Source organism: Elgaria multicarinata, chromosome 1, assembly GCF_023053635.1.
Source record: "Elgaria multicarinata webbii isolate HBS135686 ecotype San Diego chromosome 1, rElgMul1.1.pri, whole genome shotgun sequence".
Classification (NCBI taxonomy): Eukaryota; Metazoa; Chordata; class Lepidosauria; order Squamata; family Anguidae; genus Elgaria; species Elgaria multicarinata.
The window spans coordinates 90,778,786-90,803,555 of NC_086171.1; the positions used below are offsets into that span (position 1 = coordinate 90,778,786).

The following is a 24,770-nucleotide window of genomic DNA, read 5'->3' on the forward strand; positions in this document are numbered from 1 at the left end:
CATTTAACTTGACATCATTATACCCTTGGAAACATGGATGGACCCTTAATCTGATCCTCTCAGGCTCGGCTAGAATGTTCCTCCTTTCTGAGTACACCAGCAGGCAAGCTGGCATAAGCAAAGGGTACATGATGTAAAGTCAAATGACAGGTTATCACTGTCTAGCCCTCTTGTGCTGCTATTTCTCAGCCACTGGTTTTCAAAGGCATCTGGAGGTGGCATAGAGCCATTAAGACTAGTAGCCATTGACAGCCTTCTCCTTTAGGAATTTGTCTAATCTCCTTCTAAAGCCATCACTACGTCTTATGGTAGCAAATTTCATAGTTTAATTCTGCACTGTGTGAAGAGGTACTTTTATCTTCCTGAATCTTCCACCAATCAGCTTCATGGGATGACTCCGGGTTCTATGATTATGAGAAAGGTGTGTGTGTGGGGGGGGACACTCTTATCCACTTTCTCCACATTATGCATACTTTAGCAAAACTCTATTGTGTGCCTCACCCCCTATTTCGTCTAATGAAAGACCCCAAAACTTAGCCTTTCCTTGTAGAGGAATTGTTCCAGCTTACTGATCATTTTGGTTGTCCTTTTCTGTACCTTTCCCAGCTCCAATAACCTTTTTGAGATGCAGCATGATGACAATATTGCCTACTAGCGGCTGGAGGGCACGTGGAGATCATCTACCTCTGCACATGAAGGCTCTATTTAGCTTTCATGGAGAAAAGCCATTGATAAACCTAACCTCCAATAATATTTTAACGTAATCACACTTGTGGCCATCCGCTCATCATTTAGCAATGAATTCCTCTGGGTGAAGAGATGTTTTTTCTGCCTGCCTGAGCTTACTGAATTTTGTACCCTTGTCTCCCTCCTCCCCCCCCTCCCTCCAATGCTGAGTGAACCCAGGAGAAGCAGCACAGCAGATGCCTCCCTAGAAGGGACCAGATACTGCCTGGGACTGGAGTCACTAACAGCACACAACCATTGCTGGGCCTTGGGACAGTCATTAGTATCATTGAGGCAATAGGCAAAAACACATCTGTTCTTCCAGGCTTTTAAAAAGAGGCAACGTTAATACTTTTAAAAAAAATCAGAGTAGTTTTGTTATCTCTGGCCGTAGCTAGACCTCAGGTTTATCCCAGGATTGTCCTGGGGTCAAACCTGTTCATCTAAGTGCTACACAGGGCATCCAGCGCTCAGGCAGGGGCGAACCCGGGATGATCCCAGGATAAACCTTAGGACTAGCTACGGCCTCTGTTTACCTGACAGTTTAATTTTGCTGTTTCAGTTTGTTTCATGTGTTTGTATGCTTTACTTTATTATTTTTCAATGTTTTAAATGCTTTCTTGCTCCTTTATTAGCTGCCTGAGGAATATAAATTTATGTGGAAGCCGCAGGCTATAAACCAGACTTCCCCAAGCTGGTGCTCTCCAGATGTTTGGGGCCACAACCCTCATCACCCCTGACGGGAGTTGGGGGAGGCTCATATAAACGATGCAAGCAAACTTCTCAACTAGGGGGTCACTCGCTAACCTGCCTTGGCTCTCAGTCTTGCCATCTGTAAAGCGGAACACCAGCAGCACGCCTGCTAGGGAACTGCGGCGTGCTTTCCGGGGGCAGAAGCGGCCCTCCAGTCCCAGCTCGGGTGGGCATTTAGCACGTCCCAAACCCGGGAGAGGGCGCGGGCGGGCGGCCGGGCAAGTTCGTGCTGCGCCCTTTCAGGCTGTGTTGTCTTTTCTTTTTTTAAGTTGCAGAAGGAGGGGCGCAGAGGCGTCGAGCGAGAGACCGCGCGGAGAAAGAGCCGCCGAAGGAAAGTCCAACGGGGGAGCGCCGGTGCCCGCGTGCGCCCCCCCCCTCCGCCCCGCGCGCGCAGCCTTCCCCGGGGCGCCGCCGCCGCCGCCCGCCCGCTCGCTCGCTCGCTCGCCCGCCCGCTCGCTCACCCACCTGCCGCTGGGCGTTGAAGTCCGTCAGGTTGGTGTTGTAATCCCAGCTGGCCGAGACGCTCTGGAAGAAGACGGTCTCGCCGGTGCCGTTGTAGTCGCGGGCGAAGAGGCGGGCGCCTTCCTGCGTGCCGTTGTAGGCGGGGGGCATCAGCGAGGCGTCCAAGGCGAGCGCCGCGCCGAGGCAGCACAGCAGCCAGCCCGAGCGGGGAGGCATCGTGGCAGCAGGCGCCGTAGCCTGCCCCGGGCGGGCAGCCCGCGCCCCCTTATAAGCAGCGCCGCCGCCGCCGCCGCGCGCTCGCCCGACCTGCCCACGGCGCCTGCCGGCCCGCCCGCCCGCCGGCCCGTCCGCCTCCCTCCCTCCCTCCCGCCTGCCTCCCTCCCTCCGCGGAGCAGAGAAGCGCCAAGGCGGACTGGGCTCGCCCCGCCTGCCCGGAGCCGCCGCCGCCGCCGCTTCAGCAGCTGCCTGCGGCAGGAGCGGCAGCAAATCACCGGCGGGAAGGACGGCCCCTCCTCGCCTTGCCAAAGTCCGCGGGGCGCCTCGCCGTCACGGGAGCGCGGGGGGGGGGGGAGGGAAGGAGAGAGGGGGACGGGGAATGGCAGCCGCGAGGCACGCGCTGGACGGCCACGGGGAGAGTTAGGAGGACTCCGGGGGGGGGGGGGAGGAAACCCGCCGGGGGCGCGCGGGGCGACCTGGACGGCCGCCTGCTGCCGAGTCCTGCCCATTGGCTCAGAGGCGCCAAATCGGGTTCCTGGCCGCTCTCCCGAAGGTCGTGTCCCCCCCGCCCCCGCTCTCGCCTCGCTGGAACCAGCCAAACCTTAGCTCAGCAGCAGCGCCGGGGGGCGGGGGATAATAATTGGGGGGGGGGAATGGGGAGGGCGCAAAAGAGGTGAGAAAGTGAAAGTGCCGTTTCTTCGACGACCACAGGTGTCCGGGCGCGGCGGCGGGGTGGGGGAGTCCCTGGGGCGCGGGGGCGCTCGAGCCTCTTGGCCCCATGGCTGTGCCGGAAGGGTAGGCGAGGAGGGCAGGGGAGGAGGACCTTCGGCCGCTCCACACTAGGGCCCCGGTAGGACACAGGGCCATCTGAAAAGCCCCCCCCCCCCCGTAAGACCCTCCAGGATAAAGCGACCTAACTGCATGACTGCCTGCTCCCCTCTGACCCTGGACCACTCCTTGTACTTCCAGGCAAAAGAGATTGCACAGCTATTCTGTCTTGCCCTCCTTTTCTGTGATAAGTGATAAGACAGAAGAAGCGGAGGGAAAATGCAGAAGGGCTACAACTGGAAGATGCCATCTGGATCCCACCTAAAATTCTGGGACGGCAAAAGAAAAGCCACATCCGGAAGCGCCCCCTATGGGGCGAACACAACGTCAAGCAAAGTTGCCTGGTCAGATGGAGCAACTGCCTGTGCAAACAGGTTGTGACAACAGTGTGGGTCTATAGCAGTTCAGCGGGAGGTCTTGGAGTCTTGGCCCCCTTTTTTAGATTCATTGCCTTTTACATCGCCCTCTCTTTGGGCTAGCTCTTTCCTCTGTCCAGGGTTTCTTTTCGGCATTTCTCAACAAAGGCACCATCCCATATTTTTACTGGATGCTTCAAGGAGCTGTCCAATTTATGTGATTTGGCATGTCATAAGAAAAGAATCCTTCAAGCAGCTTCATGGTTCAAACTGGTTCAACCGTCTTTCCATTTTTATCTCAGCCATCCTTAGACAGTTTGGCATCCTTGGCAAAATATTGTATTTCTCTTTCCGTCCTGGCACCTGATCCTGGAGTTTAGCCCACCCTTCTTCTAAAGACCATAGGCGTCTGCAAAGGGGGGTGCTGGGCCTGTCCAGGCACACCCTAATGCCTCAAGCAATAAGTGCTGGATTGAGGGGGCCATTAAGTCGAGATCCAGACACAGTGGGAATGGCTCTCTAGCTGCTCCGCTGCCACCATCTCTGACAGCGGACCATTGATCCCGGAAGCAGGAGCAAAAAGGAATCGCTCTATTAGGAGGCACACTTCAAAGAGGCCAGGAGGAGAACCCCCAAAGGCTCATATCGCCTCCTAAGTCCCTCCTCCAGCCAGTGTCACCACAAAGCCCCACCAATGCTGGGGGAGCCTTTTCTCTCCCCCCCCCTTGCAATGGCCCTCCCATGATCAGGCAAGCTGAACGCAGAGTCGGGCATCAGTGTCTACAGTGTTTAATAAATAAATGAATAAAAATAATGTCCTTTATGAGTGAGAATTCAATAAATCTTCACCTTTTAAAAATATATATCCCTGAGTGCACAGCCTAATGAAATGTGCTGTGCATACCTATGCTAAAGACCTCAGGGTAGCATACACAGCACCCACTTTTATCTACAGACAGGAGTGTTGCTAGACCAGATCTACACCAAGCAGGATATAACACTATGAAAGCAGTTTGAAAATGGTATGTGGAATGTGTCCTGGGCACCAACAGTTGTTACTGCACTTCAGTACCATTATAAAGTAGTAGTATAGATTCTGCCCCAGTCTTTCCATTGGTATCAAGTGTGTGTGTGTGTGTGTGTGTGTGTGTTTGGCTTAATTACCTTGTGGGGGTGATTTGGGGGGGGGGCAAAGTGGCACAAAGAAGGGAGGGTAAACCATTCCTCTCCCACCATGATCCCTCTGGAAATCCACCCCTCTCCCTGCATAGCAGCTAAACTTAAGAAAAATCTCCCTTTAACACCAATGGAAATATATTTTCTAAGTTTAATTACCATGTATTGGGGTGAGGTTGGGTTGCAGTTGTGGAAAGGCTGCAACACACACACACACACCCAAAGATTGCCTCCTACATGGCAATTAAGCTGAAAAGAAAACCTGAAAACACTTGGGTCTCTGGAGAAGAGATCTGGGCTGTGGGAAATAATTTCAGGTCTGGGACCCAATAGGCCCTGGCCTAGCAATGAACAACCCTGTAAGGTATGAACAACCATAGAACAACCCTGTAAGGTAGATTAGGCTGAGTACACAGAGATTTGAATCTGGTTTTCTACACTGGCTTGTGCGCCCGGCAAATCCTACTCTCCCAGCTCATTTGGCACTATAACGTTGGTCCTTGACGAGAACTTCCCCTAAGCCATCTCCCTTTTGGTTTCATAGTCCTTCCACACAAAATATCCCATTCAGAAACTGTAACTGGTGCAGAATGCTGCAGCCAGATTGCTGACTGGAGACAGGTGTTCAGAGTACATTATGCCTATTTTGTCTGCTTTGCACCACTTGCCAAATTGTTTCCAGGCTCAGCTCAAGGCATTGGTCTGTTTTTAAATTTTTAATATATTTTATAAGTTTTCTTATACAGATTCTTAGTACAAAACATAGCAACCAAACCAAAGGAATTCACTAAGCATATATTAACAAGTTTCAAGAGAATCCATCTGAGTCTCAAGAGTCCATTCCAAAGATTTCATTCATCTTGCTATGTAGAGCTATGACCAAAGGTATCACTCCCAAGTTTACCATCTTGATGGGTTGGATGTTGGTGGGGTCCTTGTATGATTTGTATCGTTTTTAAAGTTAATGAAGTGGTACCATGTCATTCTGAAACCATCTGTTTCCTCTTGCGCTTGATAAACTTTAAGCTGTTTAGTTAACTTTTCCATTATGATAAACAATTCTATTGTAAGGTTCTGTTGAGATTTCTGACAATAACCTGATGTGCTGCCATCTGTAAAAAAATATTGTCATTTCCTTTCCCGGAAGGATTTCATTATTATTATTTTAAGATGGTTAACAGAGCCATTTTAGGCTCTAAAACAATTTCTGTGTTCAGCATTTCATGACATTTCTGGAAAGCAACAGCTCAGAAGATATTACCACTTTGCATTTCCACTATATATGGTAGAAAATTGCCAGTATTTTGCATCCTCCCCAACAGTTAGGGGTAATATCATTACAGATTTGACTTATTTTTAATAATGTTAGATACCAGCTAAGTACCTCCCTACTGATAGGGAAGTTCGACAGGGATGCCTCCTAGCTCCCTTTCTATTCAACTTTTACATAAATGATATTGTTCAAGAACAAGGAGGTTTAGAATAGTTTCCAGTTTCCATTCAGGATATCAAACTCTCAGTTCTTTTGTATGCTGACAATATTGTTTTGATTTCTGCCACCTTAGTTGGGATGCAGAGACTTCTGAGGAAGTTGAATGTCTTCTGCACAAAAGAGCAGTTAACAGTCAACCATGAGGCAGGGTCTTGATATTTACTGTGTAATCTGTACAGCACCATGTACATTGATGGTGCTATATAAATAAATAAAATAATAATAATAATAATAATAATAATAATAATAATAATAATAAAGTGGTGGTCTTTAGGAAGAAGGGGAAAATCTCACAGCTGGGGATTGGATAACAAACCCATTGAACAACAATGCTATTTTAAATACCTGGATTTGGGTTTTAATTCAAAACTGTCCTGGAAGCCACACTTGCACACAGTTAAGTTGAAATCTTCCTGTTCTATCTATTCTTTATTACAGTTCTTCAGATTTCATGGGGGGCTTGGTTGCTCCCACAGTTGAAGTATTCCAGAAGAAGATTGTGTCACAATTACTGTATGGCGCAGAGATTTTGGGTTACAGTAATGTTTCCCCTTAGAAATTGTGCAGAACTCTTTCTTGAAACCTCTGCTGGTCATCCCCAAATGTACACCTGAATCATAGAATCATAGAATAGTAGAGTTGGAAGGGGCCTATAAGGCCATCAAGTCCAACCCCCTGCTCAATGCAAGACTCCACCCTAAAACATACCTGACAGATGGTTGTCCAGCTGCCTCTTGAATGCCTCTAGTGTGGGAGAGCCCACAACCTCCCTAAGTAACTGGTTCCATTGTCATACTGTTCTAACAGTCAGGAAGTTTTTCCTGATGTCCAGCCGGATTTTGGCTTCCTGTATCTTCAGCCCGTTATTCCATGTCCTGGACTCTGGGAGGATCGAGAAGAGATCCTGGCCCTCCTCTGTGTGACAACCTTTGAAGTATTTGAAGAGTGCTATCATGTCTCCCCTCCATCTTCTCTTCTCCAGGCTAAACATGCCCAGTTCTTTCAGTCTCTCTTCATAGGGCTTTGTTTCCAGACCCCTGATCATCCTGGTTGCCCTCCTCTGAACACTCTCCAGCTTGTCTCTGTCCTTCTTGAATTGTGGAGCCCAGAACTGGACACAATACTCTAGATGAGGCCTAACCAGGGCCGAATAGAGAGGAACCAGTACCTCATGTGATTTGGAAGCTATACTTCTAGTAATGCAGTCCAAAATAGCATTTGCCTTTGTTGAAGCCATATCGCACTGTTGGCTCATATTCAGCTTGTGATCTACAACAGTTCCAAGATCCTTCTCATTTGTAGTATTGCTGAGCCAAGTATCCCCCATCTTGTAACTGTGCCTTAGGTTTCTATTTCCTATATGTAGAACTTGGCATTTATCCTTATTAAATTTCATTCTGTTGTTTTCAGCCCAGCACTCCAGCCTATCAAGATCACTTTGAAGTTTGTTTCTGTCTTCCAGGGTATTAGCTATCCCACCCAATTTTGTGTCATCTGCAAATTTAATAAGCGTTCCCTGCACCTCCTCGTCCAAATCATTAATAAAAATGTTGAAGAGCACTGGGCCCAGGACTGAGCCCTGTGGTACCCCACTCGTTGACTCTCCCCAGTTTGAGAAGGTTCAGTTGATAAGCACTCTTTGAGTCTGATTCTGTAGCCAACTGTGAATCCACCTAATAGTTGTTGGTTTTTTATTTATTTATAAAAAATAAATAAAATTAGGCTATTCCTAATTTGTTAGCCACAGATGTCAATATCAAAGCTACCCTTCATCCCACTCAGCACCTTCCAAATATGGAGAAATTCAATCCACACACACACACACACACATACACACACACACCAGGATAATTTCTGAGACTTTAGAAGCTCTGGTTGTGCACATCTCCGCTCTGATATTAATCGATGGGTTTGGCAGCAATCAATCTCTTCTCTGGAAGATCAAACGCTCTGCAGATGTTCGTGGTTACTAGATAATTCCATGGTGGAGTGCACACCCCTATTGACTACCACAGGGGTACAGAACCTCTTTCAGTTCAGTAGCAGCTGAAAGCCAAGCAGGAAGCAGGGACTCAGCCTGGCATGGTGTAGCATAGCATAGCTGGGCTGGCCAACAAGGTAGGAAAAGGAGACACACAGCAATGCTGTCAAGCCAAGCCATTTGGCCACAATCCACTGCTCCTCTCAGTATGTTACCTGAGCGCTTTCGTAGGAGTGGCAGCTCTGCCTTGGGGGCTGCCACTGGCTCCCCCTGTAATTGGCACCAGGAGGGGACTGTTCCCCTCATCTCTTAGGTAGCGACCACCCCAGTTGAATATCCTTTTACCCAGATTACTGGGTCCTCTGACCAACAGTGCCTCCATCTTACCCAGATTCAGCTTGTTCACCCCCTTTTCTGGGTTTCAGGCATTCATTTGTCTCTTCCACTGTCACCCTAGGATAAGAAAGGGAAATGATAGAACTTAGTATTATCAGCATACCAATGACACTTCAGCTCGAACCTCTGGATGACCTCACCCCAAAGTTTCATGTAACTGTTGAAAAGTGTGGGAGAGCAGATGGGACCTTGAGGCTCCTCATAAGCCAGTGGCCGTGGGGTGGAAGAGCACCACTGAATCCTAGCACCACTGAGTTCTAGCATCACCTTCTGGGATCTGCCTCCCAGGAATGAGTGGAACCACTGAAAGCAGTGTCCCCAAAGCCATCCATTCAAGGCGCCCCGGAAGGACACCAAGCCTGTTTGCTTCCGAAATTCAGTGGCAAACTGCTCTATAGCACTACAGAGTAGTGAAGTGGTTACATTTAGTTTGAGGCTGCAAACCTGAGAGTAAGTTTTATGAGCCTCATATCTGAGTAGACATGTCTAGGATGGCCACCTAACTGTTGTACTTCCTCAACAGTATGAAACCCCAGCCTCTCAGCAATACACATTTAGTTTGAAATTGACCCTGTTCAGACAGCGTGCTAAACCACAGAGATTAAGCACTTTGAGCTAAACATTATAGCTTAGCGTAGGGTGAGCATATGCCCGGGTTTGCCCAGATTTGTCCGGGTTTTTGTTGGCAAATCCGGGAGGGGGAGGGGAAATCCGGATTTTTTTCCCAAAGAGCAGCTCTAATGGGAATTAACAAAAATGCTTATAACTCCGTCATTTTTTAAGATAAAGAGATGAAACTTTGCACCATGAAAGGATTTAGGTAGAGCTTTAGCCACACCAAATTTGAAACAGATCCGTTTATCCATTGATTTTTTAGGAATTTTTTTAACATTGAGGTTTTAAATTATTATTTTTAAAATCGTCATTTTTAAAGTTAAAGAGATGAAACTTTGTACCATGATAGGATTTAGGTAGAGCTTTAGCCACACCAAATTTGAAACAGATCTGTTTATCCATTGGTTTTTTAGGAATTTTTTAAAAATTGAGGTTTTAAAATTATTATTTTTAAAATATATTTTTTAAAGATAAAGAGATGAAACTTTGTACCATGATAGGATTTAGGTAGAGCTTTAGCCACACCAAATTTGAAACAGATCTGTTCATCCATTGATTTTTTAGGATTTTTTTTAAAAAACAAGGTTTTAAAATTATTAATTTTTAAACTGTCATTTTTAAAGATAAAGAGCTGAAAGTTGGCACCATGAAAGCTTTTAGGTAGAGCTTTAGCCATACCAAATTTGAAACAGATCTGGGGGCAGTAGCAAACCCAGTTAACAACAACAGCAGCTTGCAATGAGTGAAGATACAGTCAGAAAAGATATTTGAGGGAAGGGGAGAATGTAACACACAGAGTATAGCAAAAGCTTCAAAGTACAGCAAAACCTACAAAAGTAGGAGTGAGTGAAGATAATTTCAGATACATTGAATCTCTCACTTGTTCTTTATTTCAGTGATTTTAACATTAAGATGTTATGTAGAACAGATTTGTCTTAAATGTGTGCTGTAAAATCAGACATGTGACCAAGGCTATGTTCGGGTGGGCACGCCCCCTTGGTACTGGACACGCCCCCTTGGGGGCAACCATGTTGTCCTCCTTTTTGGTTTCCAAAATATGGTCACCCTAGCTTAGCGTGTTGTGTGTACCATTCCTACCCACAGTGGTTACATAACCATGGTTTAAACATGCCCACTAACCATTTGCTGCAAAAGGTTATTGTCTAAATAGGCCCATTCTATCAAACATGTAGTTTGAAACTTGGGGCTTTGCTAGACCTACCTGGGAATCCGGGCCTGTAGAGGGGCCAGCCTGTGCTAAAAGTAGCACGGGCTGTCGCTTCTAGCTAGACGTAACATGCAACAGGGTAAAGGAAAGCCCTGTCACATCGGCCATTTTTTTCAGCTTAAAGGGGCCATGTGTGCAGGAGCACACCAACGATAACGTAGGTTGTTGTTGTTTTTTAAAAAAGGGTTCCCCACTCCCCCTGCCCTCAATTCCCCCCCGCGATGTCTGATGTCCCCTCCGCCCACCCGCCATGTCTGATACCCCCCTCGTCCGCCCGCCCGCAATCTCCGATCCCCCCCATCACCCCTGGGCCGCGATTCCCCCCCAATGTCCCCTGGCTCCGCTCTTCCCCCCATCTCTCCTCCCGAGTCCGCCTCCATCTCTCCCCCCCCCCCCACGATTTCCCCCCACCCCGACCCGATGGGCACAGCGCTCGGCTTCTCCTGGCTACTTGCAAGTAAATGGGGTAGCCGGGGAAAGTGGCGGAACGAGCTAGACCTTCTGCAGCCCTGGGCTCATTGTTTTGTCATAAGCCCACCTTTAAAGATTAGTCTTAGCAGTGGTTGTATTTCTGTGACCAAACCAGAGCATTCAAACCAGGTTCTGGTTCTAATGAGTCTAGGCTCAAATTTAAACCATTCTCATCAGTTAGCTTAAAACACTGATGCTAAAGTCAGAATCTGATAGCAGTTGGTTTTTATATTCCGAAAGTGGAATTCTCAGAGGATGCTGAATAAGCCACATGGAAAGGAATGGGGATTGCTTTTGAGTAGCCATGCATGAGATCACACTCATATTTTGTTCCTCCAGTCCAGCATGCCATAATAAATAATAAATAAATAAATAAAAGTTGTTTTAAAAAAAATCCTTAGGTCAAGGGAATATTGTACCATTTTATTGATAGTTATTGGTAACTTATATAACCAACAGCCCTGCCAAATTGCTGTATAGGTATATTTTAAATAAGGCATGGTTCTTAATTAGCGTGCAATTACTTTTTATTGTCATCTTAAGACTGCAGACTGTGCTAAATCCTCTGCCCTCACCTAGAAACATTCATTTCCCCCTTTTAATTGCATCCAGTCTGAGGAAAGAGTTTTATGTAAGTTCTACCGCATTACGAACTTTCATCCTGATAAAGAAATAATCTTTGTACTTTTTGTTGTTCTTCAAGCGTGTTGTCTTATGACATCTGTTTTTGTATTAGCTGTAGGTATTTACTACTTCACTTTTCAATTTATAGCTGGGCTAATCTAAGAATAGTAAAATATCAATTAACCCATTCAGAGCAACACTGTAGAGATGCTGCTCTGAATTCTGGTAGCCATGGTTCCTGAAGTGAAGTGGAATGGGGTACACCTGCTTTGACTATTCAGTAGAAAGGAAATATACTCTCCACACTTTCAGAAGCACTTTCCTCCTCACAAAGTTCCAAGTGATGCTAACATGTAGCACAGCTTGAATTTGGTAGATAACACGATTCCTGAAGTTAGGTGGGGGTGGCTGTGGTTTACTCATTGGGTGAAGGATATTGTGTCCAAAAGAGCAGATACAATCAAAATGCAGAGTTGAACTGAAGTGTGTGAATATAGAACACATCTGTGTTCCACCTTGTGCACCACCTTGGTCTGAGTCCCAACTCTGAGTCGAAGCGGGCTGATTTGGCCTGCCTTGGTCCAAATCCGAGGTGGTACTGGGTCAGCTTGAGGCACCCCAAGGTGGAAGCCTCAGGGTGCCTTGGCCCAATTCGGGGTGGTTCTGGGCTGCCCGCCTGCCCAAGTTGGCGTAAGGCCGGCCGTGAGTCCAGGTGAGTCCATTGGATTCACTGGACTCACCTCCCTCTCCCTTCCCACCCACTGTCCACCCTCTCCAGTCACTTCCCACCGCTGCCACTGGGACTTCCCACCGCTGCCACACTTCACATATGTCCCCTGAGAGCCAAGCTGTCATTTAAAGGTAAGATTGCAGGGCAGGGCTCTCTTTTTTCAAGCGCTCTATGGCCACAAACTATGGTGGCCGTAAAAGGCCATTTCCCTTAATTTGCTGCCATAGAGTTATCAAAAAAGACAGCCCCCACGATCTTACCTTTAAATCGCAGCTCAGCTCTCAGGGAAGAAGATGCGCATAAAGGTCAGTCCTGGTAGCACTGGCAGTGGTTCCGGATTGTGGGGGAAGGGAAGGAGGGAGGAACTCAGGTAAGAAGTTGGGACTCCAATGGACTCCCGGTCGGACTTGCCCCTGGCTTTCCTGGGTTGCCCGCCATGCAGTGGGCATCCAGGGACCCCTCAAAGGTCAAACCGCCTTGGGAGAGGTTCGAATCTCCCTTCAGTTTTGGCAGCAAAGCAAGGTGGGCAAGCCCTGAAGTAGTTTGCAACTATGCAAAATGCATAGTTGGATACCTTTATTAGGACCAACCAAAATATCTAAGAAAGGTATTTATTGCCCAACTGTGGATTTGGGGTTTTCATTTCTCACAGACCAGCATGGCTACCTTGATTTTTGTTCGTTTGTTTTTTAAAGTTGCCTTTTCTCATCTCACAGGATTCCATAGCCCTGTTCAGGGCTCGTCCCAAACACTGAAACAAATGACCCTTCCTCCACCCAGCCACCCCAGTCAAGATGCAAAGCCACGGAAGTTGTTTGGCTCCTGAGGCAGAACATCCTACGAGTGCCTCTCGCCTTCCCTGGCAGTGAAAAATACAACAATAATTAATAAATTAAATAAAGGCTAATTTGCTGCTTTTCAATGATGAGACAGCTGCTTCTGGCTTTAAAATGGGTGGGTCGGTGGGTGGGTCAGTGTATCAGTGCATAGGTATTCCTTTAAAGGACCTTGTTTCCTAGGGACACCCCATTTGTAAAAAGGGATATAAGGACAGGGGATCGGAGGGCATTTGATTCTAGACAAAAACCTCAGGAAGAAAGAGTCAAGGGAGGCAGCAGAAAGGGAAGCACGTGCAGGCAAAAATCCAGCTACTCCAGGGGGGTCAGATGCAACTGAGATAATCAGAGCTCCTGTACTTTTCTTTTAGCAAGTGCCATTTTTCTCCAGCTACATGAAAAGCAGTATCTTTTAAAATAAATTTCTGAACAGTGGATTCCAGTCCATGAAACTTATTATGCCACAGTAAATTTGTGAGTCTTTTAAGATGCCACAAGGCATTGTGGCTTTTGATCACAAAAGAGCAAGAAGCCCTTATGCTCCTCCAACTTCTATTCACCTTTCTCTAGCCTAGTGCAAAGACCTGATGCCAAGGAGGACCATGCACCCGCCGGAGTCTGGCCATATGGATCATGCAAAAACTGGTGCATAAAGATGATTGCAGAGCCAAGAATCTCCAGATATTTAATAAAGCCAGCAAGCTCAGCCAAGCTGTACATTATTACATTAGTTTGCCCCAAATTCAGACGCTGCTGCTCATTCAAACCCTTTTCACAAGCAAACACACTTCTGATTTTGCCCCAAGCCTGGGCTAGCTTGGAGGAAGCACCAAATGAAGAAGGCCTCTGGCACTCCATTTGATACGTGAGCAGCCTCTTGTGAGAGTTTTGCTGCCTAAGATGGCCCAGGGCAAAGAGCAATTGCCCAGTAGCAACTGGCTGGGCAGGTCTCTGCAGAATCAAGCACACTCCAAGAAGGCAGGCTGACAATGGCGCTGTTAGGCAAATGTGAACTTTGGATGTAATGAAAATAATAAATAGACAGTGGAAAGAATGGTAGCAATGTCCATTTTAATGTAAAAGGCTGATGCCTTCATGCTACACTCTCTATTAGTTTGCCAGGGAAGTGATTCCTAAGTTCTCCTAGTAACTGCAAGGCTGCTAAGTTCAGAGGGAAAAAGAAGGCTTGTATTAAAGCAAGTGCTGGCAACTGAGGCAAAACTGAAGATCCAGGGCACAGCTCAGAAGGTCTGGGACCCATGCCTTGGTGGGCCTCTTTTAACACCACCCATGGTACTAGGTTAGCGTCATAATCAGGTGCACTTTGCAGAAGTACCCATAAACAACTCCTCTGATTAAATTCCCAGCATATAATTGCAGTTGGACCTGGGACCGAAGTACATAAGGACAGGCATGCTGCTACTAACCCTAGGGCTAATCTTATGCAATGATAGCATGATTCCTTGAGCCTGCTATCAAAACAGGATTTATCTTAGAATTGAATAGCCTGGGGTTATTAGCCACACAGGGCCAGATCTGCTTATTCATAAGCCAGAAGGCCTGGGTCCTCCTTCATTAAAAGACATCCTAAACTAAGATTCCTATGTATTTCAGCTGGTGCCATGCCCTCTCCAGGTAACACTATCCCCTGATGTACAGTGAAAGTAGAAAGCCAATTCTCCAAGTTCTTTACAATGGGCTGCTTTTTACAGGCCGTTTTTTCTCTCCTTGATTACTCCTTCCTTTCTTATTCTCCCCTGGGAATAGTAGGCCTTGGCTGGATCTACACTAGTCTTATAACATTGCTACTGTCCCTTTCTAACGTGGTTCTCTGTATCAGTTCTCTGTATCACGGGGCACACTAGCGTGACTTACGTTTAGCTGTAACGTTACTGCAGGACACATTGTTAAATCCTTTCCGTTGTTCTCCCTCTTCTCTGAGAGTAGCAGAGTTGCTGGGTTTGCTCTGCCCACTGCCTGCCTCATTCCTAGCCAGCAATGCAGGGCAATAGTCATAAGCACACACAACTCCTCTGCCAAAACATCTTAATACAAGTTACAGGGAATTGCCTGAATGCATAGGAGCTGGCCACTTTGCTGAAGCTAAGCTGGGCTGGGTCTGGTCAGGCTTTGGATGGGTGACCAAATTCAAAACTTTTAGCAGCAGCCCTGTTTTGGACTGGGAGCAGAGACCCTTGTTAATTTTCCTGCATGGAGCTACAGCGCTCCTTTGAGCGCTCCTCAGCTCCTTTGCAAAGAGGGGGGAAATGTTAAAAAAAATCATAAAAAATCAACCGATGACCCAATTCGATTAAAATTTGGTATTTGAATTACTGTGCCAATTTTGGTGTCTTTATCTATAAAGCTTACGCAGATGTAAGCATTTGTTTAAAATCCTGCTCCTGCACCCACAGCAGCGGCTCAGGTGAATCTTTTGCAAAAGGAGCACAATTAAGGCAGGGTGCATGGGAGTACTTCACAATCAAAGCAGATTCTAAGGTGGAAAACTTCTGGGTCCTTTGCATGCAATTGTCAGTGATTGCACCGTATAACGCTGGTGTGATTTATCTGCTGTAGCAGATAAGATAGCAAACGGGGCGAAGGAAGGAGAACAGGAAGTGGGCGGAACAAACCCAGCAGCTCTGCTACTCTCAGAGAAGAGGGAGAGGAAAATTACCGGTAGAACGAGGCACATGAATCTGTAGCCACGCTGGAACTAAGAAATAGAACCTGTAAGTACAACTCATTTACAACGTTAGAGACCCAGGGTCACGTGACGCAGTGCGTCACAGTAACCCATTCAAAACGTTAGAATAACATCAGTGTAGATTCCCACCTTGAGTCACAGGTGGCGAATTGGGAGCGGCCATTTTAGTGCTATTTCAGGGACTACAATTTGACCCCCCAAAACAGTCTCAGAAAGGAGAGGGCTTACAATAGTGTGCGTGCGTGTGTGTGGCGTGCGTGTGTGTGGTGTGTGTCTTATTTTACCCCATAAAAATATTTTTTAATGTGCTGGCTCTTCCAGTGCAGCTTTCCGTCCCCCATCCCCGAATGCTTTGGGGAGTGACACCAAGGTGGAAGGAAGACAGGGAGGAAAGAGAGCAACCCTAGTCTTGACCCACTAGGAACAGTAAAGACTGGATCCCAGGATAAACCTTCGGTCTCGCTGTGGCCAAGGTCTACCTGAGCTCTGGCAGGCTTCTAGTCTTGGTCTTCAGCAACAACTCCTGGCTTGTTCTCCAGCCCTGCCTTCTGGTTTGCTCTTTTGTTCTGACCCATTTCCCATGCCTTGACTGCTGCCTTATCCCTGTCCTGTTCCCATATCATCTTGGGATCCACACTTCTTCTTCTTCTTCTTCTTCTTCTTCTTCTTCTTCTTCTTCTTCTTCTTCTTCTTCTTCTTATTATTATTATTATTTCTTACCCACCTCTCCCTTTGGATCGAGGCGGGGAACAGTATTAGAACAGGAATCAATACATCTTAAAAAATTCTTGATTTTACATTGACCTGGATAGGCCTGCCGGAAAAGGCTAGTCTTTAAAGCTGCCTTAAAATCACACAGAGAGAGTTAATATTACGAATCTCCTTCAGCAGGCCATTCCACAATCTGGGGGCGACAGAAGAAAAGGTCCTCTGGGAAACTGATGTCAGCCTAGTTTTGGCTGACTGAAGTAAATTGTCCCCAGAGGACCTGAGTGTGCAGGGCAGACTGTATGGGAGAAGGCGATCCCGCAGGTAACCTGGACCCAAACTATTTAGGGCTTTAAGGGTAATGACCAACACTTTGTACTTTGCCCAAAAACTAATTGGCAGCCAGTGGACTGATTTTAATGTTGGTGTAATGTGGTCACCCCTAGGTGTACCGGTGACCAACCTGGCTGCCATATTTTGAACTAGTTGAAGTTTCCAAACTAGGTACAATGGTAGCCCTATGTAGAGCGCATTGCAGAAGTCAAGCCTTGAGGTTGCCACTCTATTTGACCAGCTTGTTAGGGCATTTGGTTGCCCAAATGGATGCACCAGGCAAATTTATTTAGTTAGTTAGTTCAGCTCTGCACTGTCCATTAGCTGAACAACCCAGTACCTCTGCTCCCTAGTCCTAAAGGTCCATCAGCTAAGCTGCTGGAGGCTTTGGACAATCTGAGCTCTTATGGTCACTGTAATCAATTAGGGGTTAACTCACATGAAGTTTACACCAAATAATAAGTCAAACTGATCAAGCTATGAAACAATTTTTATAGGAGGTGCTCTTTGTTTGCCCTGTCCTGTCCCATCTCTTGGGATCACTTCTAATTTCCTATTTCTATGTTCCATGTAAGGGTGCGTGACTAAATTACAACCATCAGAGCCTCTTCCCTTTTTCTTCAACCAGAAGCAACATCACTTGCTTCACTTTATATTATTAAGAACTGAATGAACAAACTATAAGAAAATATTAAACAAGAGATATTGAGGCTTATTTGAATAAGGAACTGTTAGAATAGATTTGCTATTTAAGACATCAATTACTTACCTTTATATTTTAGTTCTCTCATTTCTATTGTTAATGTATTTTTATTTATTTACTTTTTGACAATGTTTATGGATTTATTTTTACTTATTTTATTTTAAACAAACAAAGAAAATACATTCATAGCCTCATCTGAATCAGATGAAAAGGAGAAATAGATCTGGGTGTCATATGTCATAAGTATATAGATAGCACCTCGCTCCAAGTCCCTGAATGACCTCACCCAGCAGTTTCATGTAGATCCTGAGACACTCCACAGCATATATTCCATGGATCAGAGCACCACAACTGTTTCCCCACAATTGAGTATCTTGTATATGTCTAGATTAGAGCTTTATCACACCAGCATTATACTGCACAATCACTGCGAATTGCATGCAAAGGACTCTGAAGTTTTCCCGTTTATAATCTGCTTTGACTGTGAAGTACTCCCAGGCATCCTGCCTTAATTGTGCTATAAAGCCAAAAGACTCGCCCTATTTTGCTACTAGTTTTGGAGCGAATCATTTGTTGTTTTCCGAGTGGCCACTGGGGGCGCAGGAGCAGGATTTGATACTCTTAAGCTTCAAATTAAACAAATGCTTACATCTGCGTACGTTTTAAAGATAAAGACATCAAAATTGGCACAGTAATAGATATTAAGGAGAGCTTTAAGCATACCAAATTTGAATCAGATTGGGTCATCCGTTGATTTTTTTATGATTTTTTTTACATTTCCCCCCTTAAACCCTTTTCCTGGTATGCAAAGGATCTTAGGAGCGCTGCCGCCCAGGGTGTGATTTAGCTAACAACAACAACAGTGCCGACAGCTTAGCACTGTAGGGGATAATTTGAGGGGAACAGGTACGTGGGATGAAGCTAGTAGTACGTCTGGTAAGTAGAGAATGTTAGAACTGAGTGGGTGTGGTTTATGATGTAATAGGTGGGGAGGAGAAGAGGAATATATAAGGAGAGTGTATGTGAGTTTTTGTGAGTTTGAGTGCATGCGAGGAGAGTTGTTTAGTTGTAGAGTAAGAAGAGATTGGATTCTAGGGATTTAGGATTGGTGTGAAGAGAATTGGTGTGGTTGATGTGTGGAGAGTTTAGATCAGGCAGGATTGAAAGCATATTTTGATTTAAAGCTTTTAAACAACAATAAACTTATTTTTTATTTTGTTAGCTACCAAATACCACGTGTCAGCTTGACATTATTTACCTGCCTTACACTTATTGAACACCCACACCAGAGTATCCCCACAGTATATTTTGAGAGATCCTATATTAAACCTGTTTCACTCATAGCTAGGGGAAAGGTTTTAATTAAGCCTCCCTCAGGTTTTCAAGTGGTGGCACCTGGCCTGAGAAGGGTTTATGTGACGAGTGAAAGCACTGGTTACGTCACACCACCTTCTAAAACCTGTCTGCCAAATAAGAACAGAACCACTGGTATATACGTTTCCAGTTGCTGACAGGCAGTGAAGAATATGTAAGCCACTGAGCAAGTTCACATGATCAAGCAGACCACCATGGCTTATTTCCTTATGAATATTCAAGCTGCATTATGAATATTGGAGCCGCGATCACAGTCCCTCCAGTCCTTCTACTGGTGAAGATAATCCACCAAGGTGACCAAGTCCGTTCTATTCCAAGAAGTGGTAAAATCCACCTGACCACCTTGCAAGGGGGTTCTGCCTTAGTCAATTTCACACTACCACCACCCAAAAGATGGGAGTGACATTGCTGAGTCTTGCAAAGAGCCTCGTGTTAAGGATGGCCCACCCTTCTTCTCCACAATTGAAATTAACCTTACGTAGTTGTCATTACATTTCTGAACTTTAATCTGTTCCTGTTATCATTGCTCTTTTTCTTCCCTTTGTTGTTTCCTTCTTTGTTGAAAGTTAGATTTGCTGTTTTATTTGCCTATGTTATTAACTGAAGTAGCATGGCACTTTCTGAATAGGCACTCATCTTTCAAACCCTCAAACATTTAAAAACAAAAGCTTCAAAACTACTCTGAGGGGGTAATGTGTTACTCATCATGAGTTCTGTTCAACAGATGCCCATCACAGCTACACCAAAACGCAGACTTGTGTGTATTGCAAAAAAACAGCCTTACTGTTTCAGGCACTACAGATGTCGGAAAAACAAAACAAAAACTGTTTGACAAATGACATGGCAGGATAAGGGGGTGGGAGGGAGTGTATATAATTTGGCAATGACAGCTCAATAATCCAGCCTCCCAAATGTCTAAAATACAGACATCATGTGTACACAGCCAGTGTTAAGGCTTCATCCCACCAGCCTTGTATTGTGCTGCTGCAGTGAATTCTATGCAATGGACTCCAATGACGCAGACGTTATAGTCTGCTTTCCCTGCGAAGGACTCCAATGACGTCGATTATGTCCTGCTGTGATTGCGGTTCTTCTGCCCCTCATAGTGAAATATTTTGGTGCACGGAAAGTCTGGTTCTTCCAGTCATGCGAAAGCACATCGCTCAAACTTTAACATGTACTATATTTTCAAACATTGTTTCATTATGCTGTTTTGTGGGCGTGGTTTCAAAGGGGGTATTGCTGATGAAAGAGAGGTGTGCCCCAATTGAAAACCTTTCCTTCTCCTGCTTCCGAAATCCCCCATGTTCTCCTTGCAGGGGAAACAGGACCGGGTAATCCCCAGTTTAAGAAGCAAAAAGCAGCAGCAGCAACAACTCTCACCCTCGTACATACAGGACTGTGAGGGAGGAAAGGAAGGTGGGTGGGGAGAGACTCTTTAGATCTGTGTTTTTAACAGAGCCTTTGCTTCAAAGCATGTGGAAAATGCACCCTCCTTGCCAGCAGCACCCTCATTTTTAAAGATAAAGAGATCCAAATTGGCACAGTGGAAGGTCTTAAGGAGGGCTTTCAGTATACCAAATTTCAATCAGATTGTTTCATCCTTTGATTATATATGATTTTTTTTAAAAATTCCTCCCTAAAACCCTTACAGTTTATAGTTTTCCACTGCAAAGGAACATCTGTAGGTCCCAAAGCAAAACAAGGCTGGTCAGTTTCACCCAAATGTCTTGTCGGTTTCAAGCGAAGTCCTTTGGCTGCTTCTGAATCCCTTTGGCTGCTTCTGAATCCGTGTGTGTGTGTGTGTGTGTGTGTGTGTGTGTGTGTGTGTGTGTGTGTGTGTGTCCTTTTCCATCCTACTCTGCCCTGTTCCCCTACGCCCTCCTTGCTCTCCATGGGGGTGAGGCTCCTCCCAACGTCACAGACACGGGCAATGTGTGTCTTCCCTTATTGATTCGTCTCCCTAAAAACATGTGTTGCTCTTGTTCTTATTGGTGGGGGAAGGACACAGATCATACTTCCATTTCTTTGAGCATGAGAAGCTGAGTGGGGGATGGCAGGAGACACAAACAGGGAAGCAGAGATGGAAACATTCTCCATGGGGGGATCCTGCATCTCCCCACCTTTTTCTTTTCTTTCTTTTTAAACAATGGGGGTCCAATTTTTATTGGGAGCCCCCACATGGGAAAGGATGGCTTAATCCTCTCACTAACTGTGATTTCCCTCTCAGTTTCTCTGTCATTGGAGGTCCTGGCGCTGCGTTTGAAGTCTCCTCCTCCGTACACTGGGAGTTGAGATGGCCACTTCCTACCTGGCTTCACTCCCAAACCCAGCCACCCACCCCGTTTTTTGTTTGTTTGTTTGTTTTCCTTTTTAAAGTTGCAAAAATTAAGGCTGCAATCTGAGGGGCTCTAATTTGGAAATGCATTCCGTTGAACTCAAGGGGATTTATTTACAGAGTAAGCATGCAAAACAGTTGTCTGCAGTCTTATGTAATGTTCTACTTTGGTGTTCAGTAGCAAGAGAAGCAAATCCCAATCCCTGTTGTCCGAGGGGGAGATGTCCCCACTTCAAACAACCAATAAAGGGTAGGAGGAGGTACAAAGAAGATCTGGGGGGTGGGCATAACAACATGTGTGAGTGAACCTCAACGGATCTCCGCAACGCACCACAGCAGAGGTGTAAGTTCACAAGTTTTCATATGCTGTATAAGCACTATGTAAGCACTATAAAACCGAAATGGGATAATTCGAGGGTAAACCAGGACAAAAGTGTACGTAGGATGAACCTCTTAGTTACACACAAATCAACTGAACATTTTTCTTTTAATGGTGGGTTCTGAGGGCTACACTAGGCAATGCAATTAATGGGCCCATTTTTGTTGTGCAAACAGGAGCCAAGGGGAAGCCTGAGAGCAGCTTCTGCACAGTGGGAATGGGAAGGGGAGGCTTCTCTCTGGCCCGCCTTGCAGGTAAGGAGAAGCCCTCCCCCCAGGGCTTTTTGTTGCGTCGGGGGCATGCCATAGCTCCGCGAGGGTGGGTTATTGGGGGGTTGACAAGCAACCCACAATCCTAAAGCAGCCCGTGGATGCTTTAGGCTGCATTAACAGTTTGTCAGCGATTTTTGGTAGCACACTGGCATTGTTTTTGCTGCTGCATGAATGTTGGCAGTGCAGCAGCAAGGGGCCAGCGGGGCCCACAGCAGGAGGCAGAAAGGGGAGGCAGCTCTGGAGAGGTTATTTCTTTGGACATGTTAAATACATTTACACAATGCGGTCATGCCTAGTTTGGCCCTCACAGAATATATAAAGCTGCCTTCTCTTGAGGGAGCCCACTGGTCCATCTAGCCTGGCAAGGTCTCTCCAGCATCTCCGACGGGAGCTCTGTCCCTTGAGATCCTTCAGCTGAGGTGCTAGTGGGGCCTGAGCCTGCAAGCAAACACACGTCCTCTGCCCTTGAGCAACGGCTTCTCCCAAGAGTGGCCAATGATCCCTCCAACCAGCCCTCCACAGGCTGAATGGTGTCAAAGGGGTGGGGCCACGCAAAGTGCCCACAGCATTTGATTCCTGGGGGTTGCCTATACGGTGCCAGGTTGCCGCCACCTTAAGCAAAACCTCGTGCTTTCTATGCAGCAGGGTGGCAGTGGCTAATCCTGTCACAGAGGGAGGGCACAGGGTTTCTGGCAGCCGTTGGCCCACTAGGGCTGCCCCTGCAGGGACCGATCAGAGACAGCGACTCCAGAGCGTGGGTAGACGGTGGATGTGCCATACTTGCCTCGCTCCAGGGGGAAACAACGGGGTAAGTCCCTGACTTTTTAAAGACAGAGATTCATGGGAAAGTTTCCCCCCCCCCCCCCCCGATGGCTGCAAGGTGGCTGCTTTACATGAAGCCGCTGAGTGCGGTCATCCGGAGCTTTGGAGTGTGCTGTCATCAGTATGCTGATGACACGCAGCTCTATTTCTCCTTTTCATCTTCAGCAGGAGAGGCTGTGGATGTGCTGAACCGCTGCCTGGCTGCGACAATGGGCTGGATGAGGGCTAATAAACTGAAACTCAATCCAGACAAGACTGAGATGCTGCTGGTGGGTGGTTCCTCTGACCGGATGGGGGTTGTTCAACCGGTTCTAGATGGGGTTGCACTCCCCCTGAAGGAGCAGTTTCGTAGCTTGGAGGTTCTTTTAGATCCATCATTGTCACTTGAGGCTCAGGTGACCTCAGTGGCACAGAGTGCCTTCTACAAACTCCGGTTGGTGGCCCAGCTACGCCCTTATCTGGACAGGGATAACCTGGCTTCAGTTGTCCATGCTCTGATAACCTCCAAGTTAGATTACTGCAGTGCACTTTACGTAGGGCTACTTTTGAAGACGGTTCGGAAGCTGCAGCTTGTGCAAAATGCGGCGGCCAGATTGATAGCTGGAAGATTTGAGCATATAACACCAATTCTGGCCGGCTTGCACTGGCTGCCTGTATGCTTCCAAGCCCAATTCAAGGTGCTGGTTTTGACCTATAAAGCCCTACATGGCTTGGGACCACAATACCTGACGGAACGCCTCTCCCGACATGAATATACCTGGTCACTACGTTCAACATCTAAGGTCCTCCTCCGGGTGCCTACTCTGAGAGAGGCTCAGAGTGTGGCAACGAGGGACAGGGCCTTTTCGGTGGTGGCCCCCAGACTATGGAACGATCTCCCTGACGAGGCTCGCCTGGCACCAATGCTGCTATCTTTCTGGCGCCAGGTTAAGACTTTCCTATTTGCCCAGGCATATGGCAGCACATCTTAATCACCCACATGTTTATTTTAATGGTTTTTAATGCTTCATGTATGTATGTTCTGTGTTTTAGAATTTTTAATTTTGTATACTTGTTTTTATCTCATTTTAGAATTTTTGTAAACCGCCCATAGAGCTATGGGGGCGGTATATAAATGTAATAAATAAATAAATAAATAAATAAATAGAGGAGTTCCCCCCCCCACACACAAACACACACAGTGTCTTTATTCCTCCCTTTAAATAATGCTGGTTCATTGACTTATGAATTCAGTCAATGATCGTATTGCATAATTCACTAAGCAGCTTTCCTTGGTGCTCTTAGCTCATTGCAAGGGCAGAAATAAATAAATAAATCCACAAATAAAACAATCCCTTTCTCTTCCTACCCCCTCATTGCCACAGTGGCACTTTCATTCTGCAATTCATTTTACTCTAAATCCTGAAAATAAGAATCAAACCTAACTAATGTGCTCATGCATCAGTAGGGCAATGCAGCAATGACAATAAATTAAATTTAATCTGAATATTTCTGCCGAAGCTTAACCAGCAATGCAATCCTGTACGTATTTACTTGGAAGTAAATGTTAGTCCCAGCTAAGTGTGTAAAAGATCGTTGTCAAGAAAGTTCGCCACCTGTGTTTGCGCTATTTCTTAAGATTCAGAATAGGAATTATAAGTCGGGTTGTATAAACATGTCGTTGCGCTTGTCTTGCCTTTGCGAGGGTGGGTGTGTTGTGGGCCCCCAAGCAAGGAACGTTTAAGCTCTGACTTGCACACTGCTTTACGAACCCCACCCTCGACTCTGCAGGAAGAATTGCTTCTCCACTGCTGCCTGATAGCAGGGCAGAGAACGGCTGCTGCTACCGGCTTGGCCACAAGCACAAGCGTATGCAAGGTGCCGTAGAGGAGACTATCAGCCCCCAGCTGTGGCAGCTCTGGGAAGCAGTGGAAACCAGGGCCAGCCAGAGCCCTGAGCAAACTTATAGCGAGCGCCAGGGCAGCTCTGCGCTGGAGCCAGACTGAGCTGAGGGGGCTGGAGGGCCCTTTCAGCCCAGCTCCAACTGTCCTCGGAATTAATTTAAGGCTATTTATTTATTTATTACATTTCTATACCGCCCAATAGCCGAAGCTCTCTGGGCGGTTCACAAAAATTAAAATCATAGTGCCCCTGACACCGAGAATAACCTCCTTGCCCCAGGTGAAGATACATCTGCCCTTGCTCTTCCCTGCGGTCCAAGCAGGATGCTTAGGACGCTCCTGACAGAAGCACTCGGTTGAGTGG

The 24,770-nt window shown here is 46.5% G+C and overlaps 1 protein-coding gene and 1 long non-coding RNA gene across 3 annotated transcripts in view; one reads left to right on the forward strand and one right to left on the reverse strand.

Moving 5' to 3' along the window:
- Nucleotides 1–2,202, reverse strand: part of ACE (angiotensin I converting enzyme) — a 60,366-nt gene extending 58,164 nt beyond the window's left edge. The window contains exon 1 of the mRNA XM_063132018.1: nucleotides 1,945–2,202. Coding sequence (XP_062988088.1) covers nucleotides 1,945–2,157 — 213 coding nt within the window. The 5' untranslated portion in view covers nucleotides 2,158–2,202. The remainder of the gene's footprint in view (nucleotides 1–1,944) is intronic.
- Nucleotides 1,931–12,961, forward strand: LOC134402531 (uncharacterized). 2 transcript variants are annotated; one of them, XR_010025720.1, is made up of 2 exons: nucleotides 1,931–1,971; nucleotides 12,771–12,961. It is a non-coding gene; the product is annotated as an uncharacterized LOC134402531 (long non-coding RNA). The 2 variants fall into 2 exon arrangements; XR_010025718.1 differs by lacking the exon at nucleotides 12,771–12,961 and adding an exon at nucleotides 3,127–4,159 and having other exon boundaries at nucleotides 1,934–1,971.
- Nucleotides 12,962–24,770: the final 11,809 nt, after the last annotated feature.